Source organism: Pseudorasbora parva, chromosome 8 (genome assembly GCF_024679245.1).
Source record: "Pseudorasbora parva isolate DD20220531a chromosome 8, ASM2467924v1, whole genome shotgun sequence".
Taxonomy (NCBI): Eukaryota; Metazoa; Chordata; class Actinopteri; order Cypriniformes; family Gobionidae; genus Pseudorasbora; species Pseudorasbora parva.
Window position 1 is genome coordinate 41,335,841 of NC_090179.1, and position 23,553 is coordinate 41,359,393.

Below are 23,553 nucleotides of genomic sequence, written 5' to 3' on the forward strand. Positions count from 1 at the left end.
ACTGATGAAAAGTTTAAACAGTCTGTGGGATCAGATTTCCTCCTTCATTCCTGTGTTTATCGACATCTGTCTGCAAATTTAAATCTCATCAGCTTATTATATGAATACAGTGAAACTTTAGTTGCATAATACGGCTGTAGCTCTGAATGATGCAGCCAGGGACAGACGTGATCCCTTCTGGATTGCAGATTGCGAGCTCTTTGTGTGTGTGTGTGTGTGTGTGTGTGTGTGTGTGTGTGTGTGTGTGTGTGTGTGTGTGTGTTTTTGTGTGTGTGTGTGTGTGTGTGTTGTTCGAGCTCTAACGGTGGCGTCTGCTATGATTACAGGTTGCTGACTTGTCTATGGGAGATTTACTCCTCCACACCAGCGTGACATGGATCAACCCGTCCTCCTCGCTAGGGAAATGCAAGAAAGAGCCACAGCTGGCCACATTCGGTACGTTCTGTTTCCCCCAACCCTCAACGTTAGTTAGTTAGTTAGTTAGTTAGTTAGTTAGTTAGTTAGTTAGTTAGTTAGTTAGTTAGTTAGTTAGTTAGTTAGTTAGTTAGTTAGTTAGTTGAAAGATTGGATAGATAGAATAACGGTTGGTTGGATGGATGGATGGATGGATGGATGGATGGATGGATGGATGGATGGATGGATGGATGGTTAGTTAGCTAGTTGAATGGATAGATTAATGGATAGATAGAGCAACAGTTGGTGGGTTGGTTGGATAGAAAGAACAACAGTTGGTTGGTTAGTTAGTTGCATGGTTGGATGAATGGATAGAATGACGGTTGGTTAGTTGGTTGGATGGATGGATGGATGGATGGATTTATAGATAGATAGATAGATAGATAGATAGATAGATAGATAGATAGATAGATAGATAGATAGATAGATAGATAGATAGATAGATAGATAGATAGATAGATAGATAGATAGATAGATAGATAGATAGATAGATGTGAATTTATGAAGTGAATTGAAGTGTAATGTTGTATCTTTTTTTCTCCAGTGTTCAAAACTGCTGTTGTGTTCATCTGCAAAGATTACTCCAAACAGAAGAAGAAAATGGTGAGTACTGTAATGTTCAGTATCAGAGCAGTTGAATCTTCTGACTGTACTCCCAAACACACTCATCTGTCTCTCTCTCTCTCTCTGTCTGTCTCTATCCTGCACCCTTTTTTCCTTTTTTCATGGGCTTAAAGAAGTATTCATCAGTTAACTGGGTGTTGTATTCATGCTCTTGTTCCGTGCAGTATCGTACAGCGTTCACACACTCAAAATAATAACACATTATTCACACGCATCCGTCTCTTTCTCAGGGTGGTTCTCATCGAGCATCGGTCTCAGGTGAGGAGAAAGATCCGTTTCGTTTCCGCCACATGATCCCCACTGATGCGCTTCAGGTGCGCACACTGTCCAATACAGGTAAGCTCACATGTGAGTGTGACACCATCAACACACACAACCAATGACATGATGACGTCAGACCCAAACCCTAATGGGACAAACGGAGAGCTGATCACAGTGTGTTTGGTTACAGATGGAGAGAGCGCAGCGGTTTGTGAGATCATCCATGTGAAGTCTGAATCAGAGGGAAGACCAGAGAGAGTGTTTCAGCTCTGCTGCAGGTCAGCGTCTCCTGCACTAAAACAATACACACACATTGACCAAACACCAGTACTTAGAAAACTGTCACCCTCTGGTGGAGGACTCTTGAACAGCCTTGTACAATATATGCATGTGTCCAAACATTAATGTCCAAACTGAAATGTGCTGTTATTGTTATGTGAAATACAAATACAAACCATATTTATCTCATCCATTTATTAGTGTTGGATTTTGAACATCAACATGAATAATAAATTAATATTGATGTGCAAATGTGTCTTAAATGGTGTGTGCAGCTCTCCAGAGAGTAAGAAAGACTTCTTGAAGACAGTTCACTCCATCCTGAGAGATAAACAGCGGCGTCAGCTGTTGAAGACGGAAAGTCTTCCTCTCAACCAGCAGTACGTTCCCTTTGGAGGAAAACGCCTGTGTGCTCTCAAAGGAGCCCGACCGGCCATGAACAGAGCAGGTACAAACACAGCTGATGCTGATCAACAATGTTTCTCGAGCTGAAAATGATCTCGCTAGCCTGACGTGGTCATACTCAATTCTAGTCTGAAACTGCTCCATTGGGCTGTGATTATGGAGCGTGTTTCAACCGAACCAGGAAAGACCTCAATTGGATAGACCTACAACCAATCAGAGCAACGAAGCGAAGTCAACAGAGCTCAACTGCACTGTGTTGCCAAGTCTGCGTTTTTTTCCGCGGGTTGTTTTCTATGTCCGCGGGTTGAAGCGACTATTATGTGATATATAGACCCATGAGTGTGAATTTTAGCAGGCAACCTTGCCAAAATAACACACATTTTACCCCCAAACACCATTGTTTCCCCGGAGAACCCCCCGAGAAGCTATTGTTTAGGGCTAGTAATTGGCGGGTTTTGTTGTAAAAATCCAAGCCCCTTTGATGACGTGATGATTACGTTACTGTTTATCATCTGTCCGTCATCGTCTAAAGCCCGCCCTGATGATTTCATTGGTCCGAACAGTTTCTGTTTGGGGATAATTACTCCTCTATGGATCGAGGCCAGACCGAACTGCCCGACCTAAAAATGTTGTGGGTGGGGCTAAGTTTGGCTGGCGTCCAGGCTATGATCTCGCACGATTTCTGAAGGATCAGATAGGGTTCATTTTTTTAGCTAAGATCTCTGTAGGGGATAACGCATTACAAGTAACTTGAGTTATGTAATCAGATTACTTTTGCAAGTAAAAGTAACACATTCCTTTTAAAATTTACAACAAAATATCTGAGTTACTTTTTTAAAAAAGTAATGAAAGTAACTTTTTTCACATTTTTTGATTGACAGCTCTCTTCTCCCCATGTTGAGAAAAATCGAGTGCAATCATACGAACATGATGGTTATTGTAGTTCTAGACCAGGAGTGTCCAAACTCGGTCCTGGAGGGCCGCTGTCCTGAAGAGTTTAGCTCCAGCTTGCCTCAACACACCTGCTGGAAGTTTCTAGTATGCCTAGCAAGACCTTGATTAGCTGGTTCAGCTGTTTTTCAGTGGGGTTGGAGCTAAACTCTGCAGGACAGTAGCCCTCCAGGAGCAGGATTGGACACCCCGGTTCTAGACTAAATGTGAGCATTTACTCATCTCACTTGCACAATAAAGATTCAGTACTCCTCAAATGAATAAAATCAGTCAAATGCAAAATCAGAATACTATGCAAACCTCCAATAATTATATATTATGTAAAACAAGTATTTTTATGCATTTAATCAACCTTTATTGACCAATGTTTTTCTGCTAACTTTCGATGATTCAGTTAAACCAAAAGCAAAAATTACTAGTTTTTTTTGTTTTTATTGAAGTAAGAGTGTTAAACAGCACAACTAAAAGGTTTGTTTGAGCTGCGCCCTCTATTGTACATGCGTGAATTTGCATTTTTACCTTAACCTGAGGTTTGTTATTTAAATTTTGGTGTGAAGAGTCTTTACATTTGCACAAAAATATAACTTTTTTGTTATAAAAAGTTACGCAAAAGTAACGTAACACATTACTTTTCTTAAAAAGTAACTAAGTAACTCAGTTAGTTACTTTTTAAGGGAGTACTGCAATATTGTAATAGATTACATTTCAAAGTAACTTTCCCCAACACTGTATGTGAGTAATGCTCAAGGTTTTGTGTCTTCTCAGTTTCTGCTCCGACTCGAACCCTGGGCCGAAGGAAACTGGTGCGGAACCGCTTCACCATCGACACGGACATCGTCTTCGACACCGAGCCCGACAGCGACTCACCCGACTCCCAGCACGCTCAGCAGCAGGGCATCGTCCCGGCGGGTGACACCGACCGCTGGGTGGAGGAACAGTTCGACCTCCAGCGTTACGAGGAGCAGGAACAGGATGTGAAGGAAACGGACATCCTGAGCGACGACGACGACTTCTCCCAGTCCGCTCTGAGCCCGTCCACCGAGCCGGACGTGGAGGGACCGATTTCCGCCCTCTCCCTGGAGGGAGACACGGCCGAGGAGGAAGAAGAGGAGGAGGACGAGCAAACGGAGAGCAAGAAAGACTACAAATCCCAGCATGCCAAGCTATCTCATGTAGGGAAGCAGTGCGCCATGTCAGTGGCCAGTGTGGATGAGCAGGCGCTGCCCGACGAGGTCATCTGGGTGCGACGGGACAGCGGCACAGAGAACGAGACACAGGACGAAACACAGAGCTGAAACGCATCAGGAGACGGACTCGACGAAAGCTCAGCCGATGCATGACGCCGGTTTCTCCACGCTAATATTCCCGAATGTTAGACATTCCTGTCGAAATAGCTGTAAGATATGACGCTTATCCACCATAGACACTCCAACACATTAGATGAGCTCTACATGTGCGCTGTGGCCAATCAGAAACCGTGGGAAACGTGGTGGTACAATCAATAGAATTAGAATTGCACATTCGCCGTTGGCACCCGCCAACATCTGCCAAACATTTCCGTCGTTAATTTCTAAAATAAGGGCTGTGATTTATTTATTATGTCCTTTAGATGTCAGACGAAACAGCCGGATAAAATACAATGCATTTTTGTTTGTTCAACATTCTCATATTTGTACAGAAAAGCTGTAAATGCTGTTTTTTTCTTCTTTGGATTTTAAATGTATATATTTATGTTTGTTTCTTTTCAATTGATCTGAAATGTTCAATACTGCGCACTATTCTGACCTGAAAATATACATGTGAGTTGAATATTGATTGAGTAATCGTGTTGAATATTGAATATTGATTGATCTCAGGTCAAAATAATGCTGAACGGATTTTTTTATGATTCCTTTCTCCAAGCGGAGGATTTTTTTACAGCTCATTCTAGGTCACTACGTCCTGTTTTACTTGAATTTTGTTGATAAATGCAATATGATTTTTAGCTGATGGACTGTTCTGTTCCTGTTTCTATGGTCTGTTGTGGTCCAGCCCTGCATTACTGACGCATTAATCGACACTCACATTATACAAGCCTTTACACAGACAAAATGTGTACAGTGTCATTTATTTTTTTAATTGACCTTTTCATTTATTTTATGATTTAAACGTGAGTTCCTCTCAGTTAAAAAAGCAACTTTTGGTTCGTGTTTTAGAATTCCAAAATTTGCTGAATGCAATCAAGAAAAGCCACTGGAAGATATTTTAGATGATAATGAATTCTAATTGAAAACATTCCCATTGAGTTATAGAGACTGCATTTTTATTTTGTACATAGAGCTGTGGATTGATATTATATCAAATAAACTGGTTTCGTACATATCCAAAGCCGATCCCTGTGATTTGTGGATGCGTTTTCATTTCCAGTCCTCCTTTACACACTTCCACCAGTGTTAATAAGAAGCACTTATGTTTTGACCTGCGTGTGTGATCTTGTCCTTTACGCATAAAAGTCAATCATGGTAGGAATTTTAGATGTAAGGCACCGCTTGGCATCGATGACGGATGGAAGTGCCAGGATCGCTCCAGGCTGAATGTTTGAGCGGAAATATAAGATGAGTGAAGCAATCAATCTCTCAGATGTACAGGAAATATATGAGCTGATGGAGTTCCTCTCCTCGGGCCAGAGTGACATCATCAGACCACACACACATCATCATCACTGCACATCATTCATAGAAATTAATGAATGAATAAGTAATCTGAAGTTTCTGTTTTATGTGGCATTCAGATCAGAGTCAACTATTTAATGTTTTGTTTTTGTTTTCACATCAGGGCAAGTTGTCGCTCACTTTTTTCCCTGTTGTGCCTGATTATTACATTTTATTTAATTTTCATTCAGTAATTATCTTTACAATACTACATTTTTTTTAAATGTACGAAACTTTTTTGCTTTTTTTGAGTCATATAATTGTTATACAGCTCAAAATGTGTTAGGGCTATTTAAGTTATATTTTTATAAATTAATATAATTATATATTTCTGTAGTGAGATGTATAACATAACGTCTCAGGTTACGTCTCAGAGAACAGGAAACGAGACAATATATTAATTTTTGCACAGGTATACAGAGATCTAACTATTTTTTCAACCATTGGAATCAATGATTCTGCCTCCCAGTGGTCGAATGTGGAATATTATTGCAACACATTTGTGCACATTTAGTGTGCAAAACTATTGTCACTATTATTCTGAGTGTAGAACTGAGATGTAATGCATAGAAAATGCGAGTTTTTTGGGTTCTTACACAGCGGAATATGTGGGAAATTGCCTCAAGTCGAACAACGCCATTTAATTCTGCTAATTCTCCAGGTTCTGCTAAATATTGTTTATTATTTATTATTCCTTTATCGTCCTTACATTTCTGTTTCATTGTTGAAAATATATATTTTTTGTCTTTGTCTATTAGCTTTTACAGTTTTAACATAGATGTGGAGAAGATAAACAACTTTGACCTTTACTCTTTGACTTGAAGGATTCTGGGGACGAACTTCACCTATACACACAAAAAAGCGAAAACAAGGCAAGTTTATCAAGTTAATGGAGATTTGTACTAAATGAACCAACATTTAGGCTAAATATTAACCTAAACTAAAAGCCTGAGGTAGGCTATTGTGGTGGTAATACGGTAAAATATACGGGGGAATGGTATACGACGACGTAGTTCATTTTTAGCATGCTAATCATTCACTACGTCGTCGTATCTGTCTATGGTAGTATAATTAACATCTGACTCAATTACTTTGGTAAATAAGGAGTAAAGTTCTGTAGTATTTGCGTGAAAAGTGTAATTATTTACACGTTTTACTATGATATGTGTAAAATAACACCTTTGGTTATTTATTTGCTCTTTATTTGATCCTGTCAAATTGTATTTTCATGTTGAACGTGCAGTTTAGACAGATGCACTAGATGGCGCACAAACCAAGTGTAAATATGAAAATCTAAAAAAAAAAAACATTATCATCTTTCATGCAAAAATCTTATGTAAATGTCCTATATAATTTGTTCTGAGCATGTATAGTGTTTTTTTCTATTAAAGCAGGAGTTAACCATTTCTTCTGTCTACAGTGAAAGGTGAAGTGTGATATTGACATAATACATTTAAGTCATATTGTTAATGTCACTCTTCTTCTCTGAGGTTGGACGGCTGAGTTGACATATGAAACTCAGGTACAGATGAAGTCACAGCGGCCTGACCCGTCAGACAGGTTTGAAAGTTTCTGTTGACTCTTCAATGAACCTCTTGCCGATTATACTTCACAGTGTTTTACATGAACATTAGTGACATTTTAGCTCAGGTGAGACAAGCTTCCGCTCTCTGTAAATGTGCCAGGTGAATAAGTCATACACTGTAAAAAAAAAAAAAAAAAGAAAGAAAAAAGGCAAATTTTGAACTTTTGCAGTACAATCGACTTGGATGTTTAAGTCATTTCAACTTAAATTATGTTAAACTGACTTAAAAAAAATGTTACATCTTGTATAACTAATAAAAACAAGTTTAACATTGCTTAACTTATTTTGATGAGTTAAAACAATGTAAAAACATATGTTGTCATAACTTATTGAACATATATTTTTTTACACTGTAATTAAACTAGTTGTTTATTTAAAAAAATATAATAATCATAATATTTACATAATAACTACAAAAGAAACTGACTGTATAGTCATAAAACTAGATACAAAATGAACTTTGATACCTGCCATAGGGGATGAATTAAGAACATTTGGGAGCCATACATTATTATTATTTTACTAAGAGAGATTGTATTTTGCTTTATTGGATTATATGGGATTGTTTTTGCCTTTTCCTTGCATAATGGTGGCAAAGCATCATGATGTACTCCCAGTGAAACTGCACGTCACAAAAAAACTTTTGTTCCTCATATTTTCATTTTCATGGTTTAATGCATGTAAACTTGAGGTATCCTAGATAAACATCTCTTTGTAAATTGAGGTAAGAGTTTAACAACAAGATTCAGATTTTTGTTCTTACAAATGGATTTATTCAATGTATTATGTTGACTCTTTTTAACCCTTTAACCCAGTGCCCCCACCACCAACACCATTGTTCCCTGCAATATTATAAGGCCCCCCATATAGTAAATAAATATATAATATATTTCCCTTATTCCCATTTTCTAGTCATTTGTAATTTATAACACTGTAACAAGTTCGATAAGGTAAGGAAGGAAGAGGACACGGGGGTCGGCAGGACTGTTGATGCTTTTTATTCTTAACTCAAACACAAACGTGCACACTTCTTCGTGTGTCTGTTTTCTCATATATCGCTCAGTCTCTGTATCACTTCCGGGTCACGCACTTCCGGCTTCCGGTAAACTCAGTGTCTCGCACCAACAGTCCGACTCTCTCTCTCCTCGGTCTCCGGTTCCGCTGGTGTTTTATCCCGTCTCCGCGCTCATTACTAGAACAAGAGACAGGTGTTATTAATCTGCGTCCAACCCACTCACTTACCGCTCGTCCCGTGGCCCTCTCTCCCGCTGCAGACCTCGCTGAACCACGCCCCCCTTGCCACATACCCCCACCGCCCGACTCAGGCCGGGGAGCCGTCCGGCCTGCAGCCCCCCCCCCCCCATTTCTGGAGAGGAAATCGGCCACAGCCATCTGAGCACCCGGCCTGTGGACCACCTTGAACTTAAACGGCTGAAGAGCCAGATACCAACGGGTGATCCGCGCGTTGGTATCCTTCATGCGGTGGAGCCATTGGAGAGAAGCGTGGTCCGAACAGAGAGTGAACTCCCGCCCCAGGAGGTAATAGCGGAGGGTGAGAACGGCCCATCTGATGGCCAAACACTCCTTCTCTATGGTGCTGTACTTAGCTTCTCTCTTGGAGAGCTTACGGCTAATGTACAGCACCGGCCGCTCTCCCCCCTCCACCTCCTGGGCCAGGACTGCGCCCAGCCCCCTGTCCGACGCGTCAGTCTGCAACAAGAAAGGGAGAGAAAAGTCAGGGGAGTGTAACAGCGGCCCGCCACATAGGGCAGCCTTTACTTGGGTAAAAGCCTGTTGACACGGCTCCGTCCACTGGACCGTATCTGGTAGCCCCTTTCTAGTAAGATCAGTCAAAGGGCTGGTGAGGTCCGAATAATTTGGTATAAACCGTCTATAATATCCCGCCAGCCCCAAGAACTGTCTTACCTCCTTTTTGGTCTTGGGCCTCGGACAGGTTGCAATTGCGGCAGTCTTATCAATTTGGGGACGCACCTGTCCATGACCCAAGTGGAAGCCCAGATACCTTACTTCCACCCGCCCAATCGCACACTTCTTCGGATTGGCCGTGAGCCCCGCTCTCCTCAGCGACCTCAGGACCGCCCTCACATGCTGCATATGCCGCTGCCAGTCGTGACTATAAATCACTATGTCATCTAGGTACGCAGCAGCATATGCAGCATGGGGACGCAAAATCCTATCCATGAGTCGCTGGAAGGTTGCGGGCGCCCCGAACAAGCCGAAAGGAAGCGTGACAAACTGGTGTAATCCGAACGGCGTGGTGAAAGCTGTTTTTTCTTTGGACAATGGAGACAAGGGGATCTGCCAATAGCCCTTTGTTAAGTCCAGTGTCGAATAAAATCGAGCCGAGCCTAACCGATCAAGCAATTCGTCAACCCGTGGCATTGGATACGCGTCGAACTTCGACACAGCGTTCACCTTGCGGTAGTCCACACAGAACCTGACCGAGCCGTCCGTTTTGGGGACCAAAACTATCGGGCTCGCCCAGTCGCTGTTGGACTCCTCGATTACTCCCATGTCGAGCATTGCGCCTAATTCGTCCTGAACTACTTTTTTCTTGTGTTCAGGCAAGCGATACGGCCGGCTGCGAACTACCACGCCCGGCTCGGTCTCGATATGGTGCTGAATCAAGTCGGTACGTCCCGGTAGGGGCGAGAACACGTCAGCGAACTCCGCTTGCAACTTCGATAAATCAGCGAGTTGTAACGGTGAGAGGTGATCTCCCCCAGGGGCCAGCGCGACTGATTGCGCTTTAATGCTCGCCTCTGGCCCGAGATCATCCTCTCCCCCGATCACCGTTGCCAACAACACCGATTCCACCTCATTCCATTTTTTCAGCAGATTGAGGTGGTATATTTGACGTGCCCCGTTCCTATCGGATCGTATCACTTCATAATCGAGCTCTCCTATCTGCCGTGCGACCTCAAACGGCCCCTGCCACTTCGACATTAATTTTGAGCTCGAGGTTGGGAGTAGAACGAGCACCTTCTCTCCCGGTGTGAATTTGCGCAGTTTAGTACCCCTGTTATATGACCGGCTCTGGCGGTCCTGGGCTTGCAACAAATTCTCCCTAGATAGCCGCCCCAATGTGTGGAGTTTTGTTCGCAAGTCCATGACGTACTGAATTTCGTTTTTGGCCAACGAAGGCCCCTCCTCCCAAGTTTCTCGTAGGACGTCCAGCACCCCCCGTGGCTGACGCCCGTAGAGAAGCTCGAAGGGGGAAAACCCCGTGGAGGCTTGCGGGACCTCGCGCACAGCAAATAAGAGGGGTTCTAACCACCGACCCCAATTTTTGGCGTCTTCTTGTACGAATTTACGGATCATGGATTTAAGAGTGCGATTAAATCGTACGACCAAGCCGTCTGTTTGTGGGTGATAGACGCTGGTTCGAATGGATTTAATGCCCAATAATCCGTACAATTCGCTTAACGTGCGTGACATAAACGCCGTGCCTTGATCAGTGAGGATTTCTTTCGGAATCCCCACCCGGGAGATTAAACGAAACAGTGCGTCCGCAACACTCTTCGCCGAGATGTTGCGGAGAGCCACTGCTTCCGGGTATCGTGTTGCGTAGTCCACGATAACTAGCGCAAAACGATGCCCGCGTGCGGATCGTTCTAATGGCCCGATGAGGTCCATCGCAATTCTCTCGAAGGGGACCTGCATTAATGGTAGAGGGCGCAATGGCGCTTTTGGGGCGGCCAGTGGGTTCACCAACTGACATTCAGGACAAGACGCGCACCACCTGCGCACATTGTCATAAATGCCTGGCCAACAGAATCGGGTCATTAAACGATTCAGCGTGGCCGCCTGTCCCAGGTGGCCCGCCATCGGGTTAGAATGAGCCGCCTGGAAAAGCATTTCCCGGCGGCTCTTTGGTACTAACAATTGGGTTGTATCCATTTTTGTCTGAGCGTCTTGGGTCACTCGATACAACCTATCCTTAATTATGGCAAAATAAGGATACGTGACGGGCAATGCGGGTTGGAGGGACTGACCGTCGATAGTGCGGACCTGTTGAAACGCATGTTTTAGCGTCTCGTCTTGGGACTGCTCCAGAGGGAAGTCATCGCGGTCCGAGAGAATCAGTCTCTCAACCCCGCTCGGTTCCTCTGAAGCTGTTCCCAAGGGCCCCGTGTCAGTCTCGCCAACCTGCACTCGCACCGCCCCGTTCCTAGCCTTGTTTCCCCAAGCGGCATCCGCGCACAACGATCCCAATAACGCCGAAAAGGCGGGCCAATTCGTCCCCAGAATTAGCGGATGCCGGAGGTGGGGACTAACCGCCACCTCAACACTATGCTTTTTTTCCCTAAACTGTATCGTGACTGGGACAACCGGATATTCCACCACATCCCCGTGCACACACCGCACCTTAACCACGCGGCTTGTATCCAACGCCCCAGGCTGAATCAGGCTTTGATGGATCGAGGTTTGGTTACATCCTGAATCCACCAAGGCCTGATATGTACCCCCCTTGATACTTACAGGAATTTGGTACTCTCCTGCTTGATCGGGGGTGGTCCGCTGGACGTCCGGGATCCGGATCATTGTTCCGATGTCCATCATCGGACATCGGTCCACAAAATGATCCGGATCACCGCACCGCCAGCAGGCCAGCCCAGGCCTACCCGCCGCCCCGGCGGCGGGGAGTGGGTTGGAGGCTGAGCGCGGAAAGGGGGCGGAACCGGATCCATAGTCACTACCAGTCCCCAGCGGCCCCGCCCCCCTGGGCGGGACCCGCGAACTCCCAGACGGTCCAAGGCCCATCCCACCCCGGCCTCTGGGGGGAACGCGAGGAGGGCCTGGAGGGCGGGACCTGGGGAGAGGGACAGGTCGAGAGAGAGAGAGAGAAGGGGGAGAGAGAGAGGGAGAAGTTAGTGGGGGTGCGCCGACCCCCGGGCACGCCACCAGGTGGTCCTCCGCCAAATTGATGGCCGTCTCCAGCGACGTGGGCCGGTGGCACTGGACCCACTCGGCGGTCTTCCTGGGGAGCCGAGTGATAAACTGCTCCAGCACCACCAGATCGACGACATGGTCCACGTCGCTGCCGCCGGCCAGCAGCCATCTGCGGCACTCGTCCCGGAGCTGTTGGGCCAATGCGAAGGGTCGACCGGACTCGCCCCACTCCAGGGAGCGGAAACGCTGGCGGTGTTGTTCTGGGGTCCGGCCGACCCGCTGAAGTATGGCCCGCTTCAGGTCGTCGTAGTCCAGGAGGTTCGCAACCGGTAGATGTTGCGCGGCCGCCTGGGCTTCGCCGGATAGAAGTGGTATGAGGCGCACCGGCCACTGTGCCCGGGGCCACCCGCAGGCCTCCGCGGCTTTTTGGAAGAGATCCACGAAGGCCTCGGGGTCGTCTTCCGGCCCCATCTTCTGTAGGGGCACGTGCACCGGTGCGCTGGCCCGCCCAGCGGCCTCGGCGCGAACCTCCCGGTCCATCCAGCTCCGGAACCGCTCGCGGTCCTCTTGCTGGCCTTGGACAATGGCCTCGAAGCGGCGCTCCTGTTCGGTCCGAAGGTCCAGCAATGCCTTATGATGTTCCTGGTGGAGGACCGCGAGGGAGGTGATGATCTCCGCAAATGGCGAGGCGGAGGGCGTTGTCATGGCGGCGGCTCTGTCCTGCTTCCTTCCCGGGTTTCGGCACCAGTGTAACAAGTTCGATAAGGTAAGGAAGGAAGAGGACACGGGGGTCGGCAGGACTGTTGATGCTTTTTATTCTTAACTCAAACACAAACGTGCACACTTCTTCGTGTGTCTGTTTTCTCATATATCGCTCAGTCTCTGTATCACTTCCGGGTCACGCACTTCCGGCTTCCGGTAAACTCAGTGTCTCGCACCAACAGTCCGACTCTCTCTCTCCTCGGTCTCCGGTTCCGCTGGTGTTTTATCCCGTCTCCGCGCTCATTACTAGAACAAGAGACAGGTGTTATTAATCTGCGTCCAACCCACTCACTTACCGCTCGTCCCGTGGCCCTCTCTCCCGCTGCAGACCTCGCTGAACCACGCCCCCCTTGCCACAAACACATTATTCACTTATTGTCGTAAGCCTGGCGAACTGTTTTGGAGAATTTAAAGGGGGGGTGAAACACTCAATCTCATGTCAATCTTGAGTACCTATAGAGTAGTATTGCATCCTTCATATCTCCGAAAAGTCTTTAGTTTTATCATATTTATAAAAGAAATATAGGCTGTACCGAGTCTTTCCGGAAAAAAAGAGCGGGTGGAGGCGTATCGAGTGGGCGGAGCTAAAGAATGACGAGCGCGAACAAAGCGGTGACGTCCTCAAGCGTGGAGAAACCCATGGCTATCTCAGCTAATGCAGATAATGATCCAGAATCAAATCTAAGGCTGAAATAAATTGAACAGAAGAAACGGCAACAGCAGGACGTCCGTCTCTGTGGTATGGACTGTATTTAGTGGCCTGTCAACATTTGTGTGTCTTTACTCGCAGTTTATGAGGACATGATTCGGTTTATGGACTATTGTATGCGACTAGACCTTAGAAGTAGCAAGCAAAACGGTTTTGCACGTCAGACTAGTGTAACGTTATACAGAGAACAACAATGGAGTAACCGTTAGCGCATTTGAATGACGAAGCTCGCGATCGTGTCGTTTACTGATGTTTACTCACGCGACGAGCCGACAGCACAGACATTTGAAGCAGTTTTACTCACCGGCTGCTTCCAAAGCAGGGCTGAACCTTTATCGCTGGGACCGCTCCGTCAGAAACACACTTCTCTGGTATGATTTGGTGAAGTCCTGTGACAGCAGTGGCGTGGAAATCCACTTTGAGACGCGACTGAAGAGATGCTGTGAAGCTTCCCGTCATTTCTGCGTTCAAATCGGTTCAAATGCAGCGCTGCCTTCCCGGAATGCTGTGCTGAAGTGTTGAAGTCGCTCGACGTCACCCAAAGGAATAAAGTGGAGCCACACGCGCACACCCTACCGGGAGAAGAGCCCGTACGGCCCATACAAGGACCTTCCGGTCTATTAACGTCAAGTAGACCCATACTCGAAAAAAACTCTCCGAAACTTGTGAGAAACCGGAAGGAGTATTTTTGACACAGAATTACTCCATCAAACGTCCAACATTAGTTTTTGAAACTTTGTCTATGTTTAGGATGGGAATCCAAGTCTTTAACAGTGTAAAAAGCTCAGTATGCATGAAACAGCATTTCACCCCCCCTTTATTGTTTCCCCATTCAAAGAGATAGGTCTGTCCGTGAGTCTAGTTCCAGTGGAAGAGTGACTTCTGAACCAGTCATAGTTTATACTTATAAACCTTTAATATAAAGCCTTGAAATGGCGCTCTGTGGCGCGGCAGGATTTAGAACAACTTCCTGAGTCGCCGCGGACAGGCGACGAATGCCGCCACCGGTGTGCGTACACTCATTGAAAACAATGTGTTCGAATTTTAAAGACGTGCCGCGCCGCCGAGCTCCGCGTCCGGTGTGCAACCCCCTTTAGGGTGTAACCCAGGTGTCCAGGCCAAATTCCCTCCATTGGCCCTTATAAATCATGGCCTCTTAATAACCCCCATCCACTGAATTGGCTCTATCACCCTCTCTCCTCTCCACCTAGCGCTGGTGTGTGGTGAGCACTGGCGCTGTTGTATTCTGGCTGCCGTCGCATCATCCAAGTGGAGCTGCACACTGGTGGTGGTTGAGGAGAGACCCCTGACATGAGTGTGAAGCGATTTGAGTGTACAGTAGTACCCAGCATTGGGGGTAACTCATTACAAGTAACTTGAGTTAAGTAATCAGATTACTTTTTCAAGTAACTAGTAAAGTAATGCATTACTTTTAAAATTGAGTTACTTTTTCAAATAAGTAAAGCAAGTGACTTTGTTTTCCCATTTATTGACCCATTTATGTCCCAATGCTGAGATAAACTGTAAGTGTGCAGTCGTTGTGTGTAAACATGATGGTTATTGTAGTTCTAGGCTAAATGTGAGCGTGCATTTACTAATTTCATTTGCACAAAAAAATTACACAGTATTCCTCAAAATTAATAAAATCTGTGAAATGCAGAATCAGAATACTATGCAAACCTCCAATAATTAAATATGTTAAATAAATCAAATATTTGTATGCATTCAATCTCACTTTATTGACCAATGTGTTAGCTGCTGACCTTTAATAATTTAGTTAAACCATATGAGAAAAATTACTTTAGATTTTTTGTTTTTATTGGGGAAGTAAGTGTTACCAGATGCTAATTATCTACTTTTGGTCTGAAAGGGTCTTTACATTTGCTCAAAAACTTTCTTGTTTGGTATTTAAAAAAAAAAGGCCATCCCAGGTGGAAAAAAGTAACGCAAAAGTAATGTAACAAATTACTTTTCCTAAAAAGTAACTAAGTAACGAAAGTTACTTTTTAAGGGAGTAACGCAATATTATAATGCATTACTTTTCAAAGTTACTTTCCCCAACACTGGTAGTACCTATGAAACCACTACATAAATGCCTCAGTCATTCATAAAACGCATGGCTTCGCTTCAGAAGGCCTTTATTGACCCCCTGGAGCAGTGTGGATTACTTTTATAATGGATAGATGCACTTTTCTGGCCTTCAAATTCAAAGGTACCAGAGCCAGCAGGGCCGCCGTTTGCTATAGGCGAGCTAGGCTGTTGCCTAGGGCGACAATTGTGTTGGGGGCGCGAGCGCGCTCCAGTGCCGCCCATTACTTTCCATTAAGCATAGAATCGGAACAAGCGAAATACAACATAATGTTCATCATAGGGCGACCCCTCAGCCACACGTTTAATTACATATCAACCTGATTATTAGATTGAATTGATGGTGATTTTTGATAACTGGCTGAGGCGTTAGGTCAGGCAAGTGCTCATCTTGCGCGTTCATCAAAAATGAGACGTCTAAACCCGCGGATGCACAGGGACGGGAAAAGAGAAAGAAAGAAGATCAAAAGAAAGCCCAGTATAGAGGATAGTCTTCTTATCTCAGCCAATAAGTTGTCAAACTAAATAAATATACTTAGTATTATCAATATTATCAACTAATATTAATGTTATTAATATTATTAATATTGTCACTAAGCTATCAATTGCTAGTTTTCTACGTATTACTACATATTAGGCTACAAACATAACTTCATTGACAATAATCTACAATAACCTACATGGATGTAATGTAAATATCAAAAGTATATTAAAAAGTATATATCAAAACTCCATCTCGCCTCGGGCAAAAAAAAGAGCTAGAGCTCTTCATCAAACTCTGATTGAGTTTGGCTGAATGAAGAAAGTCATACACACCTAGGATGGCTTGAGGGGGGAGTAAATTATGGGGCAATTCCCACTTTTGGGTGAACTATCCCTTTAAAACTTGTTTTGTCTCATTTTAAATGGTTTAAAATGACCCTATGGCCTATGGCCCTAAGGCCCTATGCAATGAAAACAATTTTTTTAAAGAGCACATTTAACTCTAAAAACAAAACAAAATTTCACTTTTAATGAAATGTCTTACTTGGCGTTTAGTGGTTGAGAAACTCTGCTTTAGCTCATGTGGGCCCTCACTATGGAGCCGGTAGTTTTTAACCTGTAGAGAATTGACTGCTGTTGCATCAGGCGCATGAAGTCACAGACTTCCATTAAAGCCAAAATCAAGTCAGGTTGTCATCACCTAACAGAAACCAGCGTTACCGCATAGCACGGATGGACCAAACCCCTCCTACCTCATTCCTATCAGATAACCCGTACACATTTGATCAAACGCTGTCGCTGGCGTTTCACATCATTTCAGCTCACGACCGAGGCCGCTGTAGTCATGAGGGCTAAACTGGAGATCTTGGCCCTGGTGCTGGGCTTCATCGGTCTGGTAGGGACCATCGCAGTGACCGCGTTGCCCATGTGGAAGGTCACGGCGTTTATCGGGCCCAACCTGATCGTCATGGAGGCGCAGTGGGAGGGGTTATGGATGGCGTGCATACGGCAGGCGGACATCAGGATGCAGTGCAAGGTCTACGACTCGATGCTCATCCTGCCGGCAGACATCCAGACGGCCCGCGGGCTCATGTGCGTCTCCATCGCGCTCGCCGCTCTAGCCGTCCTAGTGTCCGTCTGCGGGATGAGGAGCACGGACTGCTGTCAGGACGACAGCAGGGGCAAGAACGTGATCCTGCTGGTGGGCGGCTGTCTGTTCATCGCCGCCTGCCTCGCCATTCTCATCCCCGTCTCCTGGACGACCCATTCCATCGTCCGAGACTTTTACAACCCCGTGGTGTTGGAGTCTCAAAAGCGGGAGATCGGACAGGCGCTGTATGTGGGCTTCGCCACGTTCCTGTTCCTCCTGGTTGCGGGGGTGATACTGCTGTGCCGTTACGCCCCGCGCCAGAGGAAGGACGAGGAGGACGGGCCGTATGTCCCAGGGGAAAAGGACAAAATGAGCATGTTGGAACGGACACCCTCTTCAAACACTTACTGGAAGAGTCAGTACGTCTGACCGAGATAAATGGTTACATTCAGTCCAGTTGTTTATTTATGTGTATCTTTTTTTGCAGTTTTTCTTTTTTGTTGCTGTCTTGACCAGATGAATCTTGGAAAACCTCAGTGTGTTGAATTCTGGGTAATTAGATTCAGTGTTACTCACTAACTAATTGTATTTATTAATATGAAGTGTCTGATGATATGATCTTATGTTTTGAAACTGTTTGGGTTGAATTGGTGTATTGTAGTTCTGTACTTGAACGAACTTGTGCATCCATAAACACATGATTCTGTTTTGAACAGAATCCTTCAATTATGAATAAGACTAAACAAGCTGTCATGGTAATCATCAATAAATGTATTATTTTCAACAACAACAAAATATAAACATGACTATATGTTTTACACAGTTTATTTTATACTTTTGTATCAGAATCATTCAATTATGAATAAGACTAAACTAACAGTCATGGTAATAACAAAAATGCATTAATTGCAAAAAAATATTTTTTTTTCTTGTTTTTATGATCAAATATTATTTTATTATAAATATTATTTATCTATTTTTTATACTTATAAATACTGCACTATTAAAATGATAATTGTACAATTTTAATTGTACGATTGTATTAAATGTGGTAGTTAAACCTAAGTGATATTAAAGATAATTTAAACACCGAAGTGGCTGTTTAAGTTGTGTGATTCTCAGAGAAAACCTTTATTGCTCGGACCTTTGTCTCAGATGTTTCTCAGTTCTGTTGGAGGAATAGACGTGGGAACAAAAAAGACAACAAAAATACAGTAAGAGCTGTAAATGATTGTGGAGCAGCACATATCATTTGCCTGTGCTTTTTACTAAACATAATTGTATTAATTAAATCCACGCCACCCAGCTGTACACTCAAAGTAGACAGGATGAGAAAAACATGCTGAAAAATACTGGCATGCCGTCTGCATGAGATTTGCATCTGACGTGATATTTTAGCAACACCCACATGCATTTATTTACTGTAAGTGAAACTAAAATGTAAACCAGACGAACACTGAACTGATGTTAGAGTGATTAGATATCTACAGATGGGAGGCTGTGTGTGTGTGTGTGTGTTGACACTAAGCCATCTCAGGTTCCACCCTCCATCACTTGTCTAGCGTTCGTTCTCTTGCGTGTCTTACCTGGAAATGCTGTAATACCTGTAAGACACCTGACCTCGTCCTGAGATACAGCCGCTGAAGGAAACAGCACACGCTCAGGTGCCTCATGGGACATTTAAGTTGTAATAAACTGTAGTCTGCCTCGAATCAGATTCCATAGAGAAGAAGAAAGTCAACGGTTATGTTGTTAATGTGCCATAATCACATCCTGAGCAAATGGTCAATTAGTTGAATGGGAACAGGAGCCATTTAATTTACATTAAATCATTTACATTAAATGGATAGTTCACCCAAAAATTTTAAATTAGCCCATGATTTACTCCCCTGAAATCATTCTAGGTGTAAATGACATTCTTCTTTCAGACGAACACAATCAGAGTTATATTAAAAAATGTCCCGGGCTAACCCAAGCTTTGTAATGGAAGTGAATGGCTGTTTCTGTTTTGAAGTCTATAAAAGTGCATCTATCCATCACATAACTGCTCCACACGGCTCTGGGGGGTTAATAAAGCGTATGACGTAGGACACTCCGGTGAGAATATACTAGTTCTTGCGAGAACCAAGTTTTTTTTTTTGCTTCATCCTCTGCGCTTCCGTGTTTGTGACCGGAACTTACGCTCCGCCTGCGTCCTATAGGTCATACGCGGGAACGCCAGTCTCTCGTGAACGTGCGTACGACAGTTCGAGATTACGGTTTGTAAAGTTTTAAATATATGCATATTTTTCTTACACTAACACATGGCTTCACTTCAGAAGGCCTTTATTAAACCCCCGGAGCCGTGTGGATTACGTTTATGATGGATCGAAACAGAAACACTGTTCACTGTCATTATAAAGCTTGGAAGAGCCAGGACATTTTAAATATAACTCCGATCATGTTTGCACTGATCAAATGCTCGGTTAAAAACAACCCAAGTTGGGATGATAATGGACAAACCCAGAAATTGGGTTGTTTGAATCGGTCCATTCAATGGGTTCAAACAACCCAATTTCTGTGTTTGTCCATTATCATCCCAACTTGGGTTGTTTTTAACCCAGCATTTTTTAGAGTGTGTCTGAAAGAAGAATATCATATACACCTAGGATGACTTGAGGGTGAGTAAATCATAGGGTAAATTTCATTTTTGGGTGAACTATGCCTTTAAGAGTGGACAACTGTTACATGATAAAAGGTTTGAGATTTGGATGTTCTGGGTTCTTACGCTGATGAACCCAAGGTGCTTCATGTACTTTGTCACTGCTATGCTGTGATAAACTTCTTCATCATCCAGATCTTCAAAGTCCTCGTCATTTTTTCTTACAAAGTTCAGGAACCCTTTGAAAATAAGTGTTTGATTTCGATATAAACTGAAAGTTTCTCATTAAATTCTTCCAAAAGATGAAACGTTAAATGATCTGAGCTGCTATCAACATTCATTGTGTATTGCTCCTTACTCTTAATGGACGTAAACTATTGACCCGTTTATGTTTTTTTATGTTTATCCTTAGGAATTTCAAGAGAAACATATGAGACAAAGGTGGAACTTAAATTAAATATTACTCTGAACACAAATCAAGCCTCCTGAGCTATAAAAATATAAATTTATATTAATTGACCAAAATAAATTGTATATTCCATGTTAAAAAAGTCATTTTTTTAATATTTTGTATATAGTTTTGTATATTTTCATATTTTGTTCTTACACCTGCAGTGCTGCTGAGTACATTTGATTGGCTAAGCTTAAATTATTTATTTATTTATTGGTTTTGGTAATAATAATAATAATTATTATTATTATTATATGAATACTTTTTATTACGCAGTGGGTAAATTGAGTATGTTTATATTTATTTTTTCTTTATATTGCATTCATTTTATATTATTATTGTTATTAATAATAGTATGGTACTGTATTTTGATAAGCTGAATATTAAAATGGTCTGTTATATGTATGCATTTTTATTTATTATTATTATTTATTTTATAGCTTGAAAATGAACTTGACATTTTTTAATAAATCTTTACATTCCTACGAGCTATTTTGTGTTTGCATTCTGAATATAATGTTCGTGTTTAGATGCCACCTAACGGCAGAATTTGAAATGGAAGTCTTTTGTTTAAACATTTCAAGTATCACCAGTTTCCTTCGCAGTGTGATTATCAGATGCTCCAGGAAAAGGTGAACCAGTCTGGCCACATAGCATCATTAACATTTTTTCTTGGCTGTAAATACGTGTCATCTGGATCTTCCAGTCTCATTTGAGAAACAACACTGTAAAGGAGAGCTTTGTTCTGGGTCTCCACCATCATGTCTTACTCGGCCGGGTCTTACGTGCCCAAGTCCTACGCGGACAAATCCTACGCAGACAAAAAATATGGGGGTAGTGTGTACACGGGCTATCCGGATCAGAAGTCTGCAGATGAAATATACCAGGAGCAGCTCAAGAACGAGAAGAGGAAGAGACGGGAATCCATATGCTGCGAGTTGGTGGCGTTGGTCATCGGCTTTGTCGGATTGATTGGCGTCGCCGCTGTCACAGGCCTCCCGATGTGGAAGGTGACGGCGTTCATCGGGGAGAACATCATTGTGATGGAGACGCGTTGGGAGGGCTTGTGGATGAACTGCTTTCGGCAAGCCAACATCCGTATGCAATGCAAGGTCTATGATTCTTTGCTGTACCTTCCGTCCGATCTCCAGGCTGCCAGGGGTCTCATGTGCACATCTGTAGCGCTGTCCACCTTCGCCTGCATCGTGTCGGCCGTAGGAATGCGCTGTACCCGCCTGGTGGACTCCCGTCCCAAGACCAAGCACATTGTTTTGGTGAGTGGGGGGTGTTTGTTCCTGGCGGGCTGCTTGACCACCATCATCCCGGTGTCGTGGACGGCTCACATGATCATCCAGGACTTCTACAACCCCTTGTTGATCGACGCCCAACGCAGAGAGCTTGGGGAGGCCCTCTATATCGGATGGGTCACTTCAGCTTTGCTCTTCTGCGCCGGGGTGATTCTGCTCTGTAGGCATGCACCACGGACGCAGGACAAAGTGGACATGGCTACTATGATGAATCGTACAGGATCGGCCCCATATAACTACTCCTACGCGCCTGGATACGGATACCAGCCTGCATACGGATACCAACCTGCATATCAACCGGCCTATTCTTCCGTCCCACCATCAGTCTATAACCAGCCAAGATACTGAGACACATAGTGAGTGCTGCACTTTACCGCTAAAGTCTCCCATAAAGACTCCAGTAAAGAAAGAACTTGAGAAGGGAATGAACATTCAGAAGAAAACAGGATTTATGGGGCCTCTTTGTTGATTAGATATGACTGGATGTGATGCTTGATTTTTTATGCATTTCCTTCTTGCCTATATTATAAAAGACTGTTCGTAATTTACATTTGTACAAAGAACAAGATGAAATTTGCTAAATTTTAAAACTGTGGGATATTTCCATAAAGCATTTAACTGATTTAATGTTGACTCTGTGATTTTTTTTTTTCTTTCACTTTGTACATTTTTAAAGCACTATATTGACTTTAACTGTATTAAAAAGATTAAAAAAGAAATGTGTAAAAAGAACAGTGGATGTCCTAGTTCCTGGTCTCTAGTCTGATAACATTCCCTTCCTGAATCTGACCGCATGATTTTGCTGTTTTTTGTCAGCCTAGTTTTGGCGACACTGGTCGAACCAGTTGAGGTGGTTTTCCAGTGTTTGTTTCTTTTGTGTTGTCAGAGGAAATGTACCACAGCCTCAATGTCACACCCTTAATGCAAATTTACCAGCAGACATAAGTGACTTTGTGTTTGTGTGACAAAAAGAGATGTGCAAGTGATCTAAGATGTACTTGGAAAAAACAGATTCATCCAAACAATAGTATATCTAAACATCTAAAGGCGGATTAAAACCCGAAAAAGTAGATCGCAAAACTTAGATCCTTAAGCCTTATGCTTTACTGGTTATGCCACTGAAGACACAGAAATATGCTTGTTATTTTATGTCATCTTATTTTTCCCAAACAGGCACTGTTAGGTGGACAACAAGGCATACTATTTGCTTTTGGTGTAAATAGACACTCCAAAAAATTAAATGTATGACAGTTTCCACAAAAATACCATTTTCAACACTGATAATAATCATAAATGTTTTTAGGCATAAAATCCTCATATTAGAAAGATTTCTGATTATAAATTCAGCTTTGATCACAGGAATAAATTACACTTTACTATATATTCACGCAGAGAACAGCTGATTTACACTGGAGTGATATTTCACTGTTTTGTACTGCATTTTTAACCAAATAAATGCGGCCTTGGTGAGCAGAAGACACTTTAAAAAAATCTTAATTATTCCAAAACTTTTGAATGTCATATCGATAAGCAGTTGTGGAACCATTTTAATCTACATACGTAATAAAAGACAGGCGCAACTTCTTTGCAATAGAGCCTCCAATTATTTTGCCACATTTCAAATTCTAATATATACAATATTTCTCGCCATTTGAAGTATGCTGGAGCTTAGCTAGTGTTCCATGTAAATTGCTCCCTGATGTTACTGGATTTTTGTAGATTGACAGCTACAAGTTACGTCCCGGGCAGGCATTAATTAGGCCGGTTGTAAAGAGCTATCTAAACATTCATCTGGACTTCATGATGAAAATTAAGTTGATACCACAAATTTATGGTCACAGTTACTGTCAGCTGTCTTGA

The 23,553-nt window shown here is 43.4% G+C and overlaps 4 protein-coding genes across 12 annotated transcripts in view; all 4 read left to right on the forward strand.

Annotated features, from left to right (window-relative positions):
- Window positions 1-5,340, forward strand: part of tiam1b (TIAM Rac1 associated GEF 1b) — a 114,276-nt gene extending 108,936 nt beyond the window's left edge. For all 6 annotated transcript variants that reach the window (XM_067451292.1, XM_067451298.1, XM_067451293.1 and 3 more), the window contains 6 exons: window positions 327-435; window positions 998-1,056; window positions 1,308-1,413; window positions 1,529-1,616; window positions 1,893-2,065; window positions 3,739-5,340. In XM_067451292.1, coding sequence (XP_067307393.1) covers window positions 327-435; window positions 998-1,056; window positions 1,308-1,413; window positions 1,529-1,616; window positions 1,893-2,065; window positions 3,739-4,268 — 1,065 coding nt within the window. In that variant the 3' untranslated portion in view covers window positions 4,269-5,340. The remainder of the gene's footprint in view (window positions 1-326; window positions 436-997; window positions 1,057-1,307; window positions 1,414-1,528; window positions 1,617-1,892; window positions 2,066-3,738) is intronic.
- A 1,116-nt stretch (window positions 5,341-6,456) lies between these two features.
- Window positions 6,457-23,553, forward strand: part of cldn8.1 (claudin 8.1) — a 29,855-nt gene continuing 12,758 nt past the window's right edge. For 3 of the 4 annotated variants that reach the window (XR_010906803.1, XR_010906805.1, XR_010906804.1), the window contains exons 1-2: window positions 6,457-6,535; window positions 7,154-7,223. The gene's annotated coding sequence lies outside the window, so the exon portion shown is untranslated. Of the gene's footprint in view, window positions 6,536-7,153; window positions 7,224-23,553 lie in introns of those variants that run through there. The other variant, XM_067451300.1, reaches the window with a different exon arrangement.
- LOC137085321 (claudin-8-like) lies at window positions 16,978-18,028 on the forward strand. The gene has a single exon (XM_067451875.1). It carries the CDS (start codon window positions 17,049-17,051, stop codon window positions 17,721-17,723), a length of 675 nt encoding a protein of 224 aa, XP_067307976.1. The 5' UTR covers window positions 16,978-17,048; the 3' UTR covers window positions 17,724-18,028.
- Window positions 20,886-22,399, forward strand: LOC137085322 (claudin-4-like). The gene has a single exon (XM_067451876.1). The coding sequence runs from the start codon at window positions 21,148-21,150 to the stop codon at window positions 22,039-22,041; it is 894 nt and encodes a 297-aa protein (XP_067307977.1). The 5' UTR covers window positions 20,886-21,147; the 3' UTR covers window positions 22,042-22,399.